The 18654-nt window shown below is 42.7% G+C and overlaps 1 protein-coding gene across 1 annotated transcript; it reads left to right on the plus strand.

Moving 5' to 3' along the window:
- Positions 1–5619: 5619 nt before the first annotated feature.
- LOC306969028 (uncharacterized protein) lies at positions 5620–8233 on the plus strand (the record flags this gene model as incomplete). The annotated part of the gene is made up of 6 exons (XM_079564638.1): positions 5620–5824; positions 5958–6002; positions 6329–6489; positions 6603–6667; positions 7100–7200; positions 8163–8233. The coding sequence occupies exons 3-6, from the start codon at positions 6352–6354 to the stop codon at positions 8231–8233; spliced, it is 375 nt and encodes a 124-aa protein (XP_079420764.1). The 5' UTR covers positions 5620–5824; positions 5958–6002; positions 6329–6351.
- Positions 8234–18654: the final 10421 nt, after the last annotated feature.

Below are 18654 nucleotides of genomic sequence, written 5' to 3' on the forward strand. Positions count from 1 at the left end.
AAGCGTCATGCGCCTAGACCACGGTGGCGGGATTGCAGAGAGCGCTGCGGACCGTCTCGCGCTGTTTAGGTTGTTGTTTGGCTCCAGCCTCCTCGCGATCACCGCTCCCGAGCTTCCACTTCCGGGTTGACCTCTCTCCAGGTCGCAGCCACCGGGAGCCACGTCAACAGCGCCCCTGGCGCTGCAACAACAGGCCGCGTGTTGCCTGATATCTCTCCACCTATCTCTTTCACCACGGATTTGCCTATGGTTTCACAGCTTGTTTTCACTTTCGACCCTCGTGCCTCGTCACCTGGCACTGCGTCGGGCTCTATTCCTCTTGCATCTACCTCAGGCACTGGGTTGCCCTCTTCTTTCTATTCTCAAGGTTGGACTTGGGTTTGGGTTGCCGTTGCGTTCCAGGCTTTGCTTCCGACCGAGAAGCGGGATTGCATCGCGCTCCTGCAGCGCAATTTCCTCGTCGCCCCTCGTGTTCTAAGTGGCAGCTTTTGTCCCTTTTAGGTCACTTGAATTTCGCCATAAGGATTATTCCCCAGGGTCGCGCTTTCGGTTCGTATCTCCTGGTCCTTGCCGCGTCGTCTCCCTCACTCCACGGGACATGATATCCGTCCCGCCGACGTCCCGGTTGTATACCGCCGCTGCCCCTTCAGCCGGTTTTGGGGGTTTCTACCGGGGCAGATGGTTCGCAGCTCCATGGCCTAGCGAATCATGCCGTTCTTGCGTCGCTTAGTTTGGCACTCCATATCTAACCAGTTTATCCTTAGAGCCAAGCACGTTCCGCGTCACCACAACAGCATAGCCGACTCCCTCTCTCGTTTTGCAGTTCCGACCTTCAGGATGCTGGCCCCCTATGTAGAGCCTCTTCCGACTCCTGTGCCACCATTCTTAGCTACGATCCTCGTCTTGTGACCAGCCCTAGCCGACCTTCTGCGGATTTCGTGCTGCCCCCGCACATATCGCGCACGCTCGAGTCCATGTTCTTGCTGGCTTTCTTCGGCTTTCTTCGTTGCTCCGAGTTTGCCCCGCCTTCCCTAGTGCACAGCTCGGCTAGGCTTCCTCACGTGGGTGCCAGCCGAGGCGTGCCCGACCGCCTAATCAAGATCTTAGTCCGTTGGTCATCCACAGCATACGAGGTCTACACACGCCACAACCTTGGCGATCTACAGGAAGCTCATTCCACGCTTCTCTCTTAGACTTCTTTGGGGACGAGAGCCCGTGAGCTTCCCTATCTGAAGCCCCAAAACGACAACGCCAACGTTCTAAAATAAACATCTTTTCATACATCATACCTGAGGTTGTGGTTTTTATGAGCGAACCACTTTATATTGTGAATATAGGCTACAGAGTTAGATTTTTTTTACATTTTGTGCTGGTGGTGTGCCTCGTGATTTTTCAAAGAAAAAAAATGTGCTTTAGCTCAAAAAAGGTTGAAAAACACTGCTCTAGAAAAAAAATGCCTACCATTGTACTATCTAGCTCAATCAGAATAATTGAGAGATATGCATGGTACTCACACATGAATAGTGAGATGTTTCTTGCATTTATAGATGACTACATTTGTAACCTATTGACACATTGGGCCTCAAATTTTTGACTAATGTTTATTTTTAAAAATTACAGACTCGACAGATTCAGAAGAGGGCATCACAGGTGATTTTCACTATTGACATTATTAAGATTGTGCCTTTTTTGCTTGTAGATGGATGATTTGTTTTTTTATTTTTTTTTCTCTATTTGCTTTTGTGTAGGTGGAAAACCGCCCAGCTACCCTGAGGTACCGGAAAAGCTGGCCATTCAAGACTCCAACATTAATGACTCTGCTTGTGGGTGCTGATGACAACTAATGAAACATGGAAATGTCTGGTGTATACACAGTAGGATAGTTACAAGCTATTTTGTGTTGCAGCTTCTGAAAATGAAGCCATGACTGTTACAGTGCAGAGTATGGCCAGATCTCAGGATGGCGAAATGTCCACTCGTGAGTATTTGCACGCTCCTCTCACATCTACAATCCCATTCAACAAAGATGGTTGTGAGTTAAAGGGGGGGTATTAGGCAAAATCGACTTTTTCAAGCTTTACATCATGTTATTAAGTCATTCCCTCATTAAAAACATGCCTGAAGTGTTGCCTTGGCACATTCACGTGCTTTTGAGTAATCTGTAAAAACTCTGATGGCGGCCATTTTAGGGATAGGTTTGCCTGAGTCCTCCTAGGAACGCCCCCACCTCCTGGAGACGTCTCCGAGCTTTCGTCACCAGCCGAGTAACCAACCACTGCTCCTCAGCAGAACCCCCTCCCCGCAGTGTCTAGCCCTAAGATGTAAACAGAGTCATCATGGAGGATTAGCTTCATGTGTTGTGAACCGGAGCCACAGCAGCTCTGAGACTTTTACAAAGACACACATCAGTGTTTCTGTTACCGAAACACCCAGGATTAAAACCGGTGACAATAACGCTTATTTCAGTGGCTGGTTCTGCGATCCATAGGGCATGGCAGTTGTAAAGAGATAGCCTCCAAACAGCAGTTATTTTTCAGGCAAGAGCCCCTTCCAAGCGTCCGGTGTGGAAGGTTCGTCTCCAAATAATATCCTGTGTGGCCATTGTTCACAAAGTGATAAACAGTAGCTCCTTTCCAACAATAAAAATTAAAATGCACCGATCGTAGTTTAAATACTGTTCAGACAACGAGCGCAGTGTTGTGATGCCACAGACAGCGTGTGGAGGGGGCGTGTCGGAAAGGGTCAGGGAGCGTCTTAAAGAGACAGAGGCCTATTTCAAGCCATTTGCTACGGCCATTTTGAAAGAGCAATTTTATACAAGGCAGTTATTCTAATTTACTGCATTGACAGACCAACAGAAGGTTTCGTCATTATTGTAGTGAGATATAGACTGGTGCTATGTGGCTGAAAAAAGCATAATACCCCCCCTTTAAGCATTAGTTACCATCATAGTTGTTGTTTGTTTGATGTTTCAGACTCTAGGAATCGAGCCTCATGTCACCCGTTGAACCCTGGTGCCAAATCTCGGGACAAGGACAACGTTACTCCACTTGGGAATCGAGCCTCGTGTCACCCGTTGAAGCCTAGTGCCAAATCTCGGGACAAGGACAACGTTACTCCACTTGGGAATCGAGCCTCGTGTCACCCGTTGAAGCCTGGTGACAAATCTCGGGACAAGTACAACACTACTCCACGTGAGAATTAATTTCTAGTTCCTACTGCTCAAACTTAAAGGTCCTATATCATGCAAAATCGACTTTTTGGAGCTTTTAGCCATGTTGTTATGCTATTTCCTTATCAAAAACACCCCCAGAGTGGTTTGTGGCTTCATTCACGCAGCTCTCTCCTGGTGAACGACTGAGTGTTCAGTTGTGTCGTCACAGCGGAACGGATGTGCTCGACGTCTGTAATGTAATGTCTTAATTCTATGCTTACGGCCTGATTTTAATTTGTAAAACAGCGTTTTCATTATTTCTGTCGTAAGAGAGAAACAAAGAGAGAGAAAAAATAAAAAATAAAATAAAAAAATAATAAAAAGGATGTACCCGAGGTGCTTCAAGGTCAGCTGAGGCCAAAACAAACACCCCTGAGCAGTCATGTTTGCGCTGCAGCTGAAGATGGAGCCCATTTGGAGAGGGGAGAGGCTAAATGCTAACTAAGGCTGCAACTAACGATTATTTTTCTATCGATTAATCTATCGATTATTTTTTCGATTAATCTATCGATTATTTTTCATGTTACCGATTATTTTTTCATTTAAAATGAAGAAAAAAACATTGATGTGTCCAAATGGCATGGCTTTTATATATTTATTTACTACTAGTCTATTTTCCCCACTTTTTAAAATAGTAAATGGCAAATGGCCCATTCTCTCACTTCTGGCCCTGACCCACAGTTTGACCCGCTGATTTAAAACTAACTGAAACCTGCACCTGACGGTTATTTCTGTCTGACCACTGAGAATTAGCCTGTGAGTCGCTCAACTCGTTATAGACTGTGCACATTCAGAGAACCAGAGTTACTGTAAGTTACTGTGATCGTGTGGATTCAACTCCTCTTTGAGATAAAAAGGCCACAGACACGGCTTTACTCTCGTCTATCATCAAACTACTGTCCTGATTCTCCGCTAGACACGACAACAAGAGAGTTTAAATGAGTGTGTGGCTGATGCCCCGAGTCCGCGCAGAGAAAACATGAGAACAGCGCCCGGGACATGGGGACGGGATGCAGCCGCGCATGAGGGCAGCATGAGGGCAGCATGAGGCGAAACGAGAACCGGGAGACAGACAGCCGAGCGGGGCACGAGCGGAGAAGTAGCCTACTCGCGTGTTGGGAGAGACGGGGAAGGCGGTCGGTCTCTCCTGCTCATTCACTTCAGCAGCCTGCTCCGTTTTGGTTTTATATGCGGCAAAGTAGGCGGAGAGTGCGTGCGCGCTGTCAGAGCCTGTCCCCGTAACAACGCGTTGATTAATCAGTGAAACAACACCGTAGTTTGACTGAGATACGGGGCCCTTGCAGCCGCGGGTGTTTTCGTTTCACATGTTCGTTCATAGCCGTTGTGCTGTAGCTTGGCTAACGCCAGACTAAAATCACAAGTGATACTGCAGTTGGAAATGATTGGAGCGCACACAGCAGTCTGGCGTTAGCCAGGTTAGTTGTGCTGCTGTGATATGACATTTCCGCTCGACACAGTGTGCATACAACAACATTATTAGGCCGTTTCTGGAAATACTCCCACACTTTTGACGACTTTTGCCGTGCTTTTCCCCCCTCGGTCGCAGCGTTTGCATTACGCGCAGCCACGCTGGAAGTGAAACGTAAACAAGCGACGCGTCGACGCACAAAAACGGCGTCGACGTATTTACGTAATCGACGACGTCGACGACGTCGACGCGTCGTTGCAGCCTTAATGCTAACATCTTTGGTCTTTTTGCGTTGCTGTGCCCACACAGACGAGTTGATGCGTACCTGTCTGGTCTTTCTAAGCTCAGGTAAGAACATGTCTGTGTGGGAAACACAGTGGCCTATTCCTTTAAAGCAACTCGTGGCTTTCTGGCACATCACACTACTTTGGGTCAACCCCTCTCCTTGTGAATGTGCCAAAAAAATGAGGAGGCTGAAAAGAGAGCTAAGTGGTAGAAATGGGATTCAGTATTTGTAAGACATTTTTGTGTGTGTTTTTCAGGATCTCGACATGATGCGACAAGGGGTACCTCAAGGAATGGCTCTCGCTCAAGGTAAATTGACAGGATAAAGCACAGCATCAGTAGTGGCTGGCTTCTATCAGTTAGTCACCAGCACTTCTTGTTGGCCAGCCAGTAAGGTATGACATGTTGTTTATCCAGGTGATTTTTAAATTATTGTATTGGTACTTGGTTCAGCAGTGGATCCAGCATCGCGTTCAGAAATGGCAATGTGTCCAGTTACAGGTCCAGGTCAGGGCACAGTGGAGGCGCGAGGCACAATAGCAGATCCAGCTCACGGCACAGTGGAGGCTCAAGTCACAGGAGCAGATCCAGCTCCAGACCTCGGCACAGTGGAGGCTCAAGTCGCCGGAGCAGCTGCAGACCTCGGCACAGTGGAGGCTCAAGTCGCCGGAGCAGCTCCAGACCTCGGCACAGTGGAGGCTCAAGTCGCCGGAGCAGATCCAGCTCCAGACCTCGGCACAGTGGAGGCTCTAGGTTCACCAGCAGGTCCAGGTCCAGGTCACAGCACAGGGGAGGCTCTAGGTTCACCAGCAGGTCCAGCTCACAACACCAAAATGTTTTGAGCTCCAGGCCTGACGGGTCACGCCACAGCCCCCCCTATGACAGGCCAAGATGTGGTGAGTTGTCGAATTGCAAAGTACTTTGTCTTCCATTGTTTTTGTACTGATTTGTGGTTAATTTTTCTCGTCTCATGCTGCCCAAATCTGTTTAGTTTGTCCTCTGTTAATTTCTTAATCTAACTTTCTGCAGATGCAGTGACCAATGGAAAATGGGCATTTCCATTGCCTTGGGATGGTAAGTATTGATGTATTGGTAGTGCAAGACGACAGGTCACACTGAGTGCAAGAGTGTAACTTTCATCTTTTTTTATATTCCACCTGATGCTACAATTGTGCAAATGTATGTTGTATGAGCTAGTAGCCGTGCAGGAATATCCTGTGGGGGGAAAAAAAATCTATACCATCAAATTCCAGAACTTTATCTACTTATCTTTTTTTTTTCTACCATTAATGGTAAGGAGGGGGTTTCTATCTTTTTTTAATACTATCTACAGTGCTGATTACTATAATTGCAAACTAGCCTTGCCATTTAGTTAATCATGGACATCAACTTTATTTCAGTGTATCAGAAAAAGGTGTTGACCATGCTGGTGGACCTTAAGAGCCAATTCAAGCAATCGCAACATCAGTCTTCAGCCATCCACATTAAGAGGATGGAGACTATGGAGGATTTCGAGAGGCAGGAGCAAGGCCTCTGTGACAAGAAAGCGTTTGATGCCCTGGTAAGTTTTGCAAGTCTAAAATTATATGGATAGTGTAGCATGACAAAATACAGTGCTTTCACAAACTGTTACACTACTCTGGCATCAATTTTATCTTGGACTTATTTCAACAGGTGCTCCGCCTTTCTAGAATTGGGGGAAAGGACACAAAGGACTGTGTCCACAAAGTCCTCGACAGGTATGTTTTCTACATAGACTATGAAGTTTGTGTGCTTGATGGGGTGCTCTGTGTGAACAGTTGGTGTGGCCTGCTTGCATTCATTTTTCCCCCTAGCTTTATCCTTCTGTAGCTCATGGCACACATTTTATCTATTTTCTTTTTCTATGAAAATGTTAATGTTTGATATATAATTGGAGGCATATAGAAGAAAGCATTCCATTTTTTGTCAGACATTTTTTGCATTATAGCATAATTGTCTGATCCTTCTCAACTTGTTGGCGTTTTTTTTTTTGTATAATTTTCTATTTTGACAAGTTCATCCAACATTTTAGTAGTGAAGACCAGCTCTTCTGCAACCTTGACTACACTTTCGATTTTAGTATAGGCTTGATGACCTGTTTGTTTCTAAATATATCATTGACATTGATTTACAATATCATTTTTATTTAGGCTCTTCACCAATGGCTTGATGGCCAACTTTAATATGAAGGGAAAAGGGAAAAAGGAAAAGAAGCCTTTGGAGAAGACCCTTCTTTATAAAGCGATACAAGGTATGCACATATGTTGAAAAGGGAAAGAAAGTGGTCCCCTTCCAATTTGGAAGTAATTAACTTAAAGGAATAGGCCACCGTTTTTACATACTGAGATATGTTCTTACCTAACCTTAGTCGAGTTAATATATCCCCGTCTGGTCTTTGTCCGTGCGCTCACACATACGCAGCCTCTCCCACATGTCACATAGCTCCAAAAAAGCTCACGATAGAAGCTACCAAGCTCTTCCACGTGTTCCCTATTTAAATAAAGTTACGTGATATGTTTTCAAGTGAAGTATATTTACACAGAAATGTAGCATGTCGATTTTATAAGCAGATAAAAAGGGGGACTATATTGTGAGGCGTAATGATACAGGAGCACAGCGTCCCCCTTTTTATCTGCTTATAAAATCGACATGCTACATTTCTGTGTAAATATACTTCGCTTGAAAACACTTCACGTAACTTTATTTAAATAGGGAACACGTGGAAGAGCTTGGTAGCTTCTATCGTGAGCTTTTTTGGAGCTATGTGACATGTGGGAGAGGCTGCGTATGTGTGAGCGCACGGACAAAGACCAGACGGGGATATATTAACTCGACTAAGGTTAGGTAAGAACATATCTCAGTATGTAAAAACGGTGGCCTATTCCTTTCAATTGGACAAAACATTTAATCTCCTGTTGTAGAAAATGCAATACCAACTGTTAAACATAGCTGTCTGTAACATTGCTAATCGACTATGGTAGTGGATGTATAAGCAACCTATTTTGGGGTTCAAACATGGGGATTCTGTATGACAGCACATTGCCTTCATATCTCGTTCTGTTCTACTTGTGCAGATGGAGTAATGCAATTTGATGAAACTGCAAAAGAGGCCTCCATAAGGCTGTATGCCGCAGAGCATTTGAAACATGCGCCACAAAGACGGGGAGGTGGGAATCGGGACACAGTTTAATAAAAATAATGCACTTTATTAAGCCATGTTGGACCTGTTGGACCTGTTGGACCTGTTGGACCTGTACCTGTACCTGTACCCCTGTCTTCAATAAAAAGAGAAAAAGAATTGAATTGGGCTTTATTTGTGATTAGTAAAGCACATGGCTCCTACTGGTCATGGAATTAATTGTCTGTTCCAGACATTGGAAGTATTTTGTATTTTGTACGGTCTATAAAAGTGATATAAAATTAGTAAATATTATACGTAGAAATGACGTCGACAACGACCTAATTTCGACTAGTATTGGCCCTCATTCGGAGGTCCTGGGAACGTTAACGTTGCACGTCCAAAAGACGTCAGAAAAAAGACGTCATCTGGAGTAACAGTCTGCACCTTCAGGGGACCGAAATTGGACGTCCAAAAATGACCGAAAAAAGACGTTGTTTCAACGTGTCTTTGCGCAGTGGGAAGCTGCGCAGCACCGCGGCACGTAGCTTTTATCCATGTTCGAAGAGGAGCCATTGACAGCTTTTGTGCTGTACAGGTTATGTCTTACATCTATTTACTTTTTTTTTTTTAATTAGGGAAAGTTTTCCTGGGTACTCGAGCCCCAGGTGTTCCTGTGAGAGGAGGAAAAAGTGTTTTCGACATTGTGTTCTTAAGTAACAGACACGCTTTTGTTTGATTTGATTTGATTTGATACCGTAAGTAACAGACAAAACGCGCAACAGCTTTTCCCGTGCGGTCCACATTACCACGGATCTCGAAAATGCGGACCACATAAACGCGGTCAAAAAAACTGCTACACAAAACAAACTGTCATATCAGTTGTGGGCTGTCTACATTTATATGAGAAATAAATTAAGTTATTAAAGCCTAAAAGTTCAGTCATTATTGCTCAACAGTAACACATCATACTTCAATACTTTTGCCTACTGCGTAAGCTGCAGCAGACCTATTTCCTGAATTTGGCTTTCACTTTTGATGCCTCCTCGGGGTGGGCTCGCGAGTAAGTAACTCATTTTCTTGTTCTTATTTATCACATCCCACAATCTGGAGTCAAAGGATTCTTTTGAATAAGATACGTGTCTTAGGAAATGCAAAATATATGGTTTTAAGAAATTATGGTGTAAAAATGCGTGTTGGTCTGAACTGGTCTGAATTTGCTAAAGGCCTTTGAATTTTCCAAGGGGGGAAATGACTATATTTTATTTGTCACTCACTCAAGAAGGCTTTAACGTTTTGTCAGTGTTCACTTCTTTTCTTTAAATCAGTACGTTCTAAATTTCCATGAATTGTGCGCAATGTTGCACTGGTAACGTGAAAACAATCGGTTTATAACATAATGCAGGTTAGCATAGTGCGTCAAGCTAGTCTTTTGGGGATCTTTATCGCAGCTGTGCGCGCTCCGGGTGTGCATCTCGGCTGTCATGCAGTTTTCTGCATATCACCCTGTTATAAATTGCATGGCCTATTAATACATTATTTTATATAAAACTATTTCAAAATGTAGCTTTTCCATGTTAGTCCAGATCCATATAATCTAGTTTTGTACTTTTACAGTGATTAACCAGACGACCAAGGCGTGGACTTGAGGCTTGCTTTTATGTTGCAATGTTACACTTCTTTCCTCAACTGAATGAATCAGCTGCAGCCTGCTGGTGACTGTAAGATGGCTGAAGCACCTGGTGAGTTAATTTAAATATATCTTGTACCCTAAAGATAAAGAAATGCAACTGATTCTACTATGAGGATATTGGTGTTGTGTAACCAGCATAATAACGCACACCTCACCCACTGCGGTACTTCTCAACTGGCAAGTCAGGGCAGGCATTTTGTATTATTTTTTTTAAGATTGGTGTTGGTTCTTTTAGTCAGCTTATAGGCTTATTTAATGCTAAAGTCAAAAAATAAAAACAGTTTTTTCTTCTGTGGGTCATAGCTTGTCATTCCATTGACATCGTAAGTTCCCCCGCCATACTAGCTGAGAAGCACTGGCTTTTCGTACACATGGCCCTTGGCTTCATGGGCTGTTCGTTATTGTTTTTGAACGGGCTACTATCGATGATCTTTGTAGTAAAATAAAATCTCTACACTTGACTCATTGTTTGGGATGTTGTGCTTGATCTTTTGAACCTGAAAAATAAGCGCAAGACCTTTGGGTGCTGGGGGCTCAAGCACCCGTTCCAATCAGCAAATTTGCCCTGACTTTAAAAATAATTAAATTAATTAAAACCTGTAATCACAAGGTCTTTCTTTTCTACTCATAGGAGTGCAAGTCAGTCCATTATAGATGTAGCAGCGGCGTGACATTCAGCTGGCTTAGATCAAAAGGAGAGCAGGCAGGAGTTTCCAAGATCGATTTGAATTAGTCAAAACATGTCATACTACCATGTCATAGATAAGTTTCACATTACAAACTGTTGGAGTCATTGTTTATTCATTTCTGTTTCAGCAGATGTTTTGCCACGGAAGCGCTCCGACAGCTATGGTTTTATACCACCTGACAGTGAGTAGTTATTTATTATCTTTTTGTAAAGATCGCCCTTTACCAAACGGGTCCACGTGCCAAACCGCAGTGGTTCTCAATCTATTGGGAGTACACAAGTCAAGGAAACTCTCCAATCCACTTGGAATATTTCAATCAAACACAATAAACTGTTTCTCTGCTTAGCTTAACTGGGGTTGTCTCACGATCAGAAGGTCGGTGGTTCGAATCCCAGCTCCTGCAAGTGCCCACTGTCGTGTCCTTGGGCAAGACACTATACCCACCTCGTCTCAAGTTTCTGTGTATTGGTGTGTGAATGGGTGACTGGTTCCTTGCTGTAAAGCACTTTGGGCCAATATAAGTTGAGACTATTTACCATTTTATCATTAACTGGTGTTCTTCAAAAATAATGCAAAAAAAACCCAAACTGTACAACCAAATAAAAGAGGATATGCTAAAAATTTAAAAAATTGAAACTAAAATTAAAGAGGTGGGGGGAAAAAACACATTAACATAGAGATGCACATTAATGGAAATCTGAACCCATACTGATAACTTAAACTTTCCTCACAATCAATGCTGATTGCTGATATATACAGAGCCTCTCGAAAGTACTAATACACCTTGAACTTTGCACATTTTGTCATGTTTACAACCATTAACAAAAAAATTTTTTTTTAAATTTTTTACTGAAAGTTCACACACAAGTAACAGACAACTGGGCGTGCCGGTAGCACAGCGGTTGTGCTTGTGCTTCACAGCTAGAAGGTCCGGGTTCGATTCCCACCAAGGACGGGGCCTTTCTGTGTGGAGTTTGTATGTTCTCCCCGTGTCTGCGGGGTACTCCGGTTTCCCCTACCACTAAAAACATGTACAATAAGCCAGGGTGTGTTGGAGAGTGCGCATGGGGGACGACGGATGAAAATTAGCCTAAGGCTACAATCCGGTATGGCTTGTTCATTAACTTGCACTGCCCCCACCAAATAAACCATAAATAAATAAATAAACTGTGAAGTGAAAGCAAAATGTTACACAATTCTGTTATTTTTCAAAAAATAGAAAACTGGGGTTGACCGCAGCAGGAGCTTGGTTCGCATTGCCGGCAGTAAGTCAGACCTGTTACCGGTGCGTGTTGGTCTCCGCTAGGGATGGTCCGATATGAAAATTTTCTGCCGATACCGATATCCGATATTTGCCTCACTGGTGTGGCCGATATCCGATATTTGCCGATATTTATTTCAACGTTAAAAATCAATAGAAAGGCTTACTCAAATGTGGTAAAGTTTGTAAATTGTTCCATTATTGGAATGTCTTATGCCTGGGACACATCTCACACCAGGATGACACAATCCTTTTTATTAGAAAAATATTAAAAAGACCAAATGCAATGTTGGAGTGAAATGTAATTTTGTTTTTGGCTAAATATTTACTCAGACCTACTTATTATTATACTTTCACCCATGTCCTCTATTAATGGTAAACACTGACACTGGGAATATGCTAGGCTACTATTTATTGTATTTTTTATTAAAATATGTAGCCTACCATGTTGTTTAAGCTACATGTTTTAACTTTAAACACATCTGATAAAGTTCCTTATATGAACTTATGAGGCCAGACTGAAGATTTAGAGTTGGTTTAGAGCTGGCAAAAAGCAAACAGTAGATTTACAAGATTAGCATGAGCTTTGAACTGCACCGTTTTCAATGATAAATGCGCGAACGATCGCAAATGCGTCTAATTAAATATGCGCGAAAATGCGATATGACATAACGCCTCGTTTTCACGGGTCATTAACATGACAGAAGTGAGCAGAGTAAACGTGAATACAGACATTATCATCACTGTAGTTAGACCTATATGATGACAGAAAGGTCATGTTTACGTGTCGTAGCCTTTAGCCTGTTAGCAGCTATGCTAGCGCTAACAAACAGTTATAAATCTGGCGTCAAGACGGAGAAACTTTCGCAACACTCACCTCAGATGTAGCGACAAATAATCCATCAGAAAATGATTCCTGTTAATCCGGACTCAGAATAATGTCCATGAGGCAGTTTTAGTCCAGTTTGTTGCAGCAGCAACTTGTGGCTCTGTATCTCTGTGGTGTCCAAGTGTCCGCTCCACTTTGTTTAAACTTAGTAAAAACATACTTTCTTTTGGAGACGTGTGAATTTATGCTGGAGGTTCTTTATTTTTAAGAGCCACTGTTTATTTGAGATAATTTGAATAAATTGTTGCCCCGTCTACACTGCTGCTGCATTCAGGTGCGCTATGACATTACGGTGTAGTAAATAATTCAAAGGAAAAAAAAATATCGGCCGATATTTTCCCATATCGGACCGATACCGATATGTGAAAAAAGGACAAATATCGGCCGATAATATCGGCGGCGCCGATATATCGGCCATCCCTAGTCTCCGCCAGGGCTGCCCTTTGTCACCGGTTCTGTTCATTACTTTTATGGACAGAATTTCTCGGCGCAGCCAGAGATGCGGTCGCTGTATCGGTCTGTCGTGGTGAAGAGGGAGCTGAGTCGGGGCAAAGCTCTCGATTTCCCGATCGATTTACGTTCCCACTCTCACCTATGGTCATGAGATTTGGGTCATGACCGAGAGGACAAGATCGCGAATACAAGCGGCCGAAATGAGTTTCCTTCGCAGGGTGGCTGGGCGCACCCTCCGAGATCGGGTGAGGAGCTCAGTTACCCGAGAGGAGCTCGGAGTAGAGTCGCTGCTCCTTCACGTCGAAAGGAGCCAGCTGAGGTGGCTCGGGTATCTGTTATTTGTGTGTGAACTTTCAGTAAAAAATTCAAACTAAAATCTTTTTGTTTATGGTTGTAAAAATGAAAAATGTGCAAAGGTTCAAGGTGTATTAGTACTTTCAAGAGGCACTGTATATTTTCACCTGATTAATGCGGCACGGTAAGCACAGCGGTTAGTGCTCGTGCTTCACAGCTAGAAGGTCCGGGTTCGATTCCCACCAAGGACGGGGCCTTTCTGTTTGGAGTACAAGATGTACAAGATGATGTACAAGGATGTATGAGAGTGTGTTTGAGAGTGCGCATGGGGACGGACGATGGATGGATATTAGCCTAAGGCTACAATCCGGTGTGGCTTGTTCATTAACTTGTACTGTCTCTACCAAATAAACCAATAAATAAATAAATTACATGAGAAGAAATCAATCTAAGAGTCACAGTTCTGCCCAAAATGTATTAACTCAAAATTCTAAAACGGTGTAGGTCAGAGGTGGGCAAAGTAATTTTTTTTGCATTTTGAATTGTGTTGCAGTGTAGGCGTGATGGCCGTCCTCTGCCAGAATTGGCTCAGATGGCTCTATATCTTTCATTTTACTTTTTTTTTTACATACTACTCTGGCAGTCTAACTCAATTCAGGGAACTCCTCTTGTATTGTAAAAATCAGTTACACCATCTGAGCTCTGTGTCCTTGTCCGTCTGTGTCTTTATTTTATTAATCATTTATTTTATTACTGGTTGATTACTGGTTATTTGAAACAGTTGTAACAAAGGAAGAATATTTCACAAAGAATTAGAGGCATGTCTAACGGACACAAGTCTTTGTGTTGAACTAACATTTTCTCCAAGTACTTTCTTTTCTTTTACATGACTAATTGTTTGGGCCACTACTTTTTCCTTTAGTAAAATTATTTCAAAGCAACGTTACTTGAGTAAATATTTTGGCTACTCTACCCACCTTTGAAGTAAGAATTGAAGTAATGTGGTTATATTTGTTGTTACTATAACTGCTCAATTTTGGTCTAACCTGCTCCAGTATTCACTACGGATGCAACAATTCTGAATATTATATCGACTCGTTCAGTACACTTGTGTGCTAACCAGAGGTTACATTAACCGGAAATTCTCCGTCATTCACAGAATATTTTTAGCTTTGATGGAAAATTTTGAAGGCTATCCGTCATTTTGATGGATTGAAAATCAAGCCGTAATTAAAGTAAAGACACAGTGCTGCTCTTTTTCTGACCACACAGGGTTCTCCCTCTCTAAGCAGCTTCACTGTTTAACACCGCGAGGCTTGGCTTTGCTTTTTGCACGGAAAATGAACAGCTCTTTGTAAAATTTAGTGCTATGAGCCATGGGTCTGGATAAATATGCGAAGGACTGAGAGAGGAGAGAGAGGTGTGGAGAGCATGTGGATCAGGCGGCGTGTAGTGCAGCGATGCATGCTGCTAAATATTGTCCTGTTCTTAAACATTACGTTAAAATTGAGAAAATGCAAATAATAAACTCTGATTTACATTGTATAAGTTTAATATGAGCCTTGATATTAAGGTGCTGATGATAAGTCGGCCTCCTCTTAGACTTTTACGCAGGAGTTTATAGCTACACTACTGTTGCAAAATTCGTGTTACAAACAGGGTTTCCATTAGCCTGCGGCCTACGGGTAAATGTATAAAAGTGTGTTATTAACTCAAGAGCTAATAAATTTGATTGGATTATTCATAAACTCTCCCGTGTTTAGTGCGACAGACCTGGGAGAGTGGCCGGGTTAAGAGGCTCTTTCTGAGTCTGAGCAGGCCGTCCGTGGAGTTTACCAGTGAACGGAGCCGCTCAGCGTGCGGCAGAGCTGGGTCAGTTTGCTCTAGGCTGACTTTTGATTAAATGAACCCACGCTTCCCTCTGTCCCTCAGTAACATTTCAGCGGTGAGAGAATCAGTAGCTTATTTTACACCTCAAGCCATGTTACAGGCGTGGAAGGGCATCCTACAGCCCAACCCGCAATGTGCAGCTGATACTGCAGAATGAGCTGAATAAGGACAGAGCTGACTGAGTTATTGTGCAGATGAGTGAGGTAGGCCTACGACTTTCTCATGTCGGAGTTCTGTCAATAGAAACAGCGTTTTAGACCCATTCATTCGTATTAGCACTGCACGAGCGCTTTGATATATACTTGTATATACTGTCTTATTTAGTTAGTTAGTAGATCCTTTTATCTTGCAATCTCACATTATTCCCAACATAAATAATATGCAGCCTATATGGGTATAACATTTATTTTAAAAATTGTAAGAAAGAAATTATCCTTAGCTAAATCACTGGTGCTAACCGTAGTACTTGAATCAAGACAGCGTATTTATTTGGTTGCTTTATTAACAAATGTGGACCGCCAACATGCCGCTCTCTGAGACTCAACTTGAATCAAAACATCCATCACGATGGGGACGTAATTTAATATCAGTATATCACATTAAAGTGTACCATTTTTGTTGTTGTTGTTGTTTACATTTCCATTATCTTCCTGTCTTTTTTCTCCCAATGTACTTTTTATAACTGCCTCACAACACCAGCCAAGACCCTTTTACTTGTATTAATCACATGTTCCTATCTCTCTTCAAAGTCATGAAACCTCTCTGGTATCTCTTTTGCCCTCTGGGGTCTGGTTTTCATTTGTTTCTCTGGACCCTGAGTGCCCTCTTGTGGTGTTGGAGTGTAAGTGTCAACCTTTCTATTTACTTCACTCCCCTCCCTTTCAAGTATTGTGTCCATAATGTTCTTCTGCAGTCTCACGCATCTCATATTTTTGTGTGATGTTGCATTAAATGGTGTAGTAAACTTGTCCACTTTGTCTTGTTGAACCAGTAGTGTGTCTCCTGTTTCCACTTTTGAATACTGAACTCATTCATCAGCGTATTTTTGCCTTTCCTTTCTGTTCAGTGTCTCTGTCATGTACATTCAAAGCAGAAGTTTTTGACTCACAGATGTCTGACAACTTTGCTCTCATTTTCTGAGTAAACAGTTCTGCTAGACATTTGTCTCTGATTCGATGTTCAATACACGATAAACAGTGACATATTTCCTCAGGTCTCGTTTCCAGTCAAGTCCTTCAGCTTGTGCAATCCTGTTGTGTGATAGTGATGTGTTTGGCGATCTTCTTTTTCATTGACTTCAGCCCATTTTGGTGTTGTTGTCACATGTTTGTTTTCACAGTATTCTTTGAACTGCCTTTCTCTTGATTTAATGGTAACTGGTAGTTAAAGCAATACTAAGGCCCAATCTCAATTCTCCCCCTCAGCCCTCCGCTTAGCCCTTTCCCTTCGTTTTGTGCGTTCACGAGAGACGAAGGGGTGTCCCAATTCTATTTTGTGGTGAGGGGTAGGGGTGAGGGAGAGCGTCACATAGCCCATCCAGCGAGGGCTTTGCTGATGCACACTTCAGATGAAGGGGTAGGAGGAGTTTGACGAAACACGGAAATAAGCTGCGAAATGAATTGACGAACATCATCACTAAGCACTCGTTAAACCTTAATAAATCCTTTCTGTAGTCCCTGCGGGGGTAATACAAGTGTTTATGTGATGATTGGAGGGTCTTTCATCTCCCACTGATGATCATTATTATTATTTCTTTCATTCTTTTTCTTTTCTTTTCCCTCTTCATTTCCTTTGTTTGCCCTTCCTTCATCTTTTTGTGTCAACACATAGAAACACTTGTATGATTGAGTGTCTTGAACCTCTGGATAGAAAAAGACAAAACAGAACAAAAAAAAAAAAACGGGAAAAAACCCCCATTTCATTTCAAGCCATGACATTTCGACTATGATTGACGGAGGAAATAATTGATTTCCTCAGTCAAAATATATACATACACACACATACACACATATACATACACATATATATATATATATATATATATATATATATATATATATATATATATATATATATATATATACAGTATATACATGCACATACATACATAAATACATACATACACATACACATACATATACATATGTTTTATAGTTGAAATATCAAGTTGAAAGGTTAGCAGAGTATGCTTTCAATAGACATGGCATTTTAAATAGAAGAAAATTCTGCAAGAAAAATGTTGCTTGTAAACAAAAAGAAATTAGTTCATTATCAGAATATCAATATCTAATAGAGATTTAGTCCATAGGGAAATATTTTTTTCTTTGGCTCCATGCATTTTTGCTACCGACAGTTCCATGTTAACAATAAAACGAAAAGTATTGAATCATTGAGTGCACGTAAGATTATTTGTTGATTTCCAACGAAGAACCAACATTTTTTGCTTTTAGTCCACAGAAAACCATGTTTGCAACTTGACTGCCACCGGACCGGAGCAAGCAATACACACTAATAGAATCACGAAGAAGAAGCTAACATGCTAACGGGCAAAGCTAACTGCGGGCTAACGTCACTTTAAACAGTATTTACAGCCATGATTTTAAGGTAGCGGTCCAAGCATGTCTACAGCAGGTCGGTAGCTAAAATATTTACTCAAGTAAGAGTAACTACTTTGAAATAATTTTAGAAGTAAAAGTAGTGAGCAACATAATTACTCAAGTTAGAATTACTGTATAATTGAGCGTAAAAGTCTGATTTACTGTTCTGGGGGGACCCCGAGGTGACCCCGAGGCGACACCAGGCCAGCTCGGAGACATAGTCCCACCAGCGTGCCCTGGGTCTTCCACGAGGCCTTGTCCCACTAGGACATGCCTGGAACACCTTCCGCGGGAGGCGACCAGGAGGCATTCGGAACAGATGCCCGAGCCACCTCAGCTGGCTCCTTTCTCCCGGGTAACTGAGCTCCTCACCCGATCTCGAAGGGTGCGCCCAGCCACCCTGCGAAGGAAACGCTTGTATTCGTGATCTCAATCAATCTGTCAATCAAATTATATTTGTATAGCGCCTCATGCCACATTCAGACCTAACGCGATGGTGGAGTCAGTTGTGAGTTACATGTTATCCCTATGCCAGGGTGCGCTCAGGAGCGAATGAAAGGCCGGCGGTGTGATGGATGAGAGTAGAACGTGGCGATGAGGGTGAAGGCCGTTTAGCTTGCATTTGGAGTAAAGTGGGAAAGCAATTGAGCCTCCACCACTTTCATCGCTCGAGTTGAAAAATCTGAACTTTCCGGTCAATTCACGGCACGGTGACCAATCAGAAGATGGTACTCTTTTGTGACGTGAGCACAACATGCCGGTCACATAGCGGCCAGGGAGAGGGAGAATGAGGAGAGAAGACCCGAGACGGGGATTTGATT

The sequence above is a fragment of the Gobius niger genome, assembly GCF_951799975.1.
Source record: "Gobius niger genome assembly, chromosome: 1".
Lineage (NCBI taxonomy): Eukaryota > Metazoa > Chordata > Actinopteri > Gobiiformes > Gobiidae > Gobius > Gobius niger.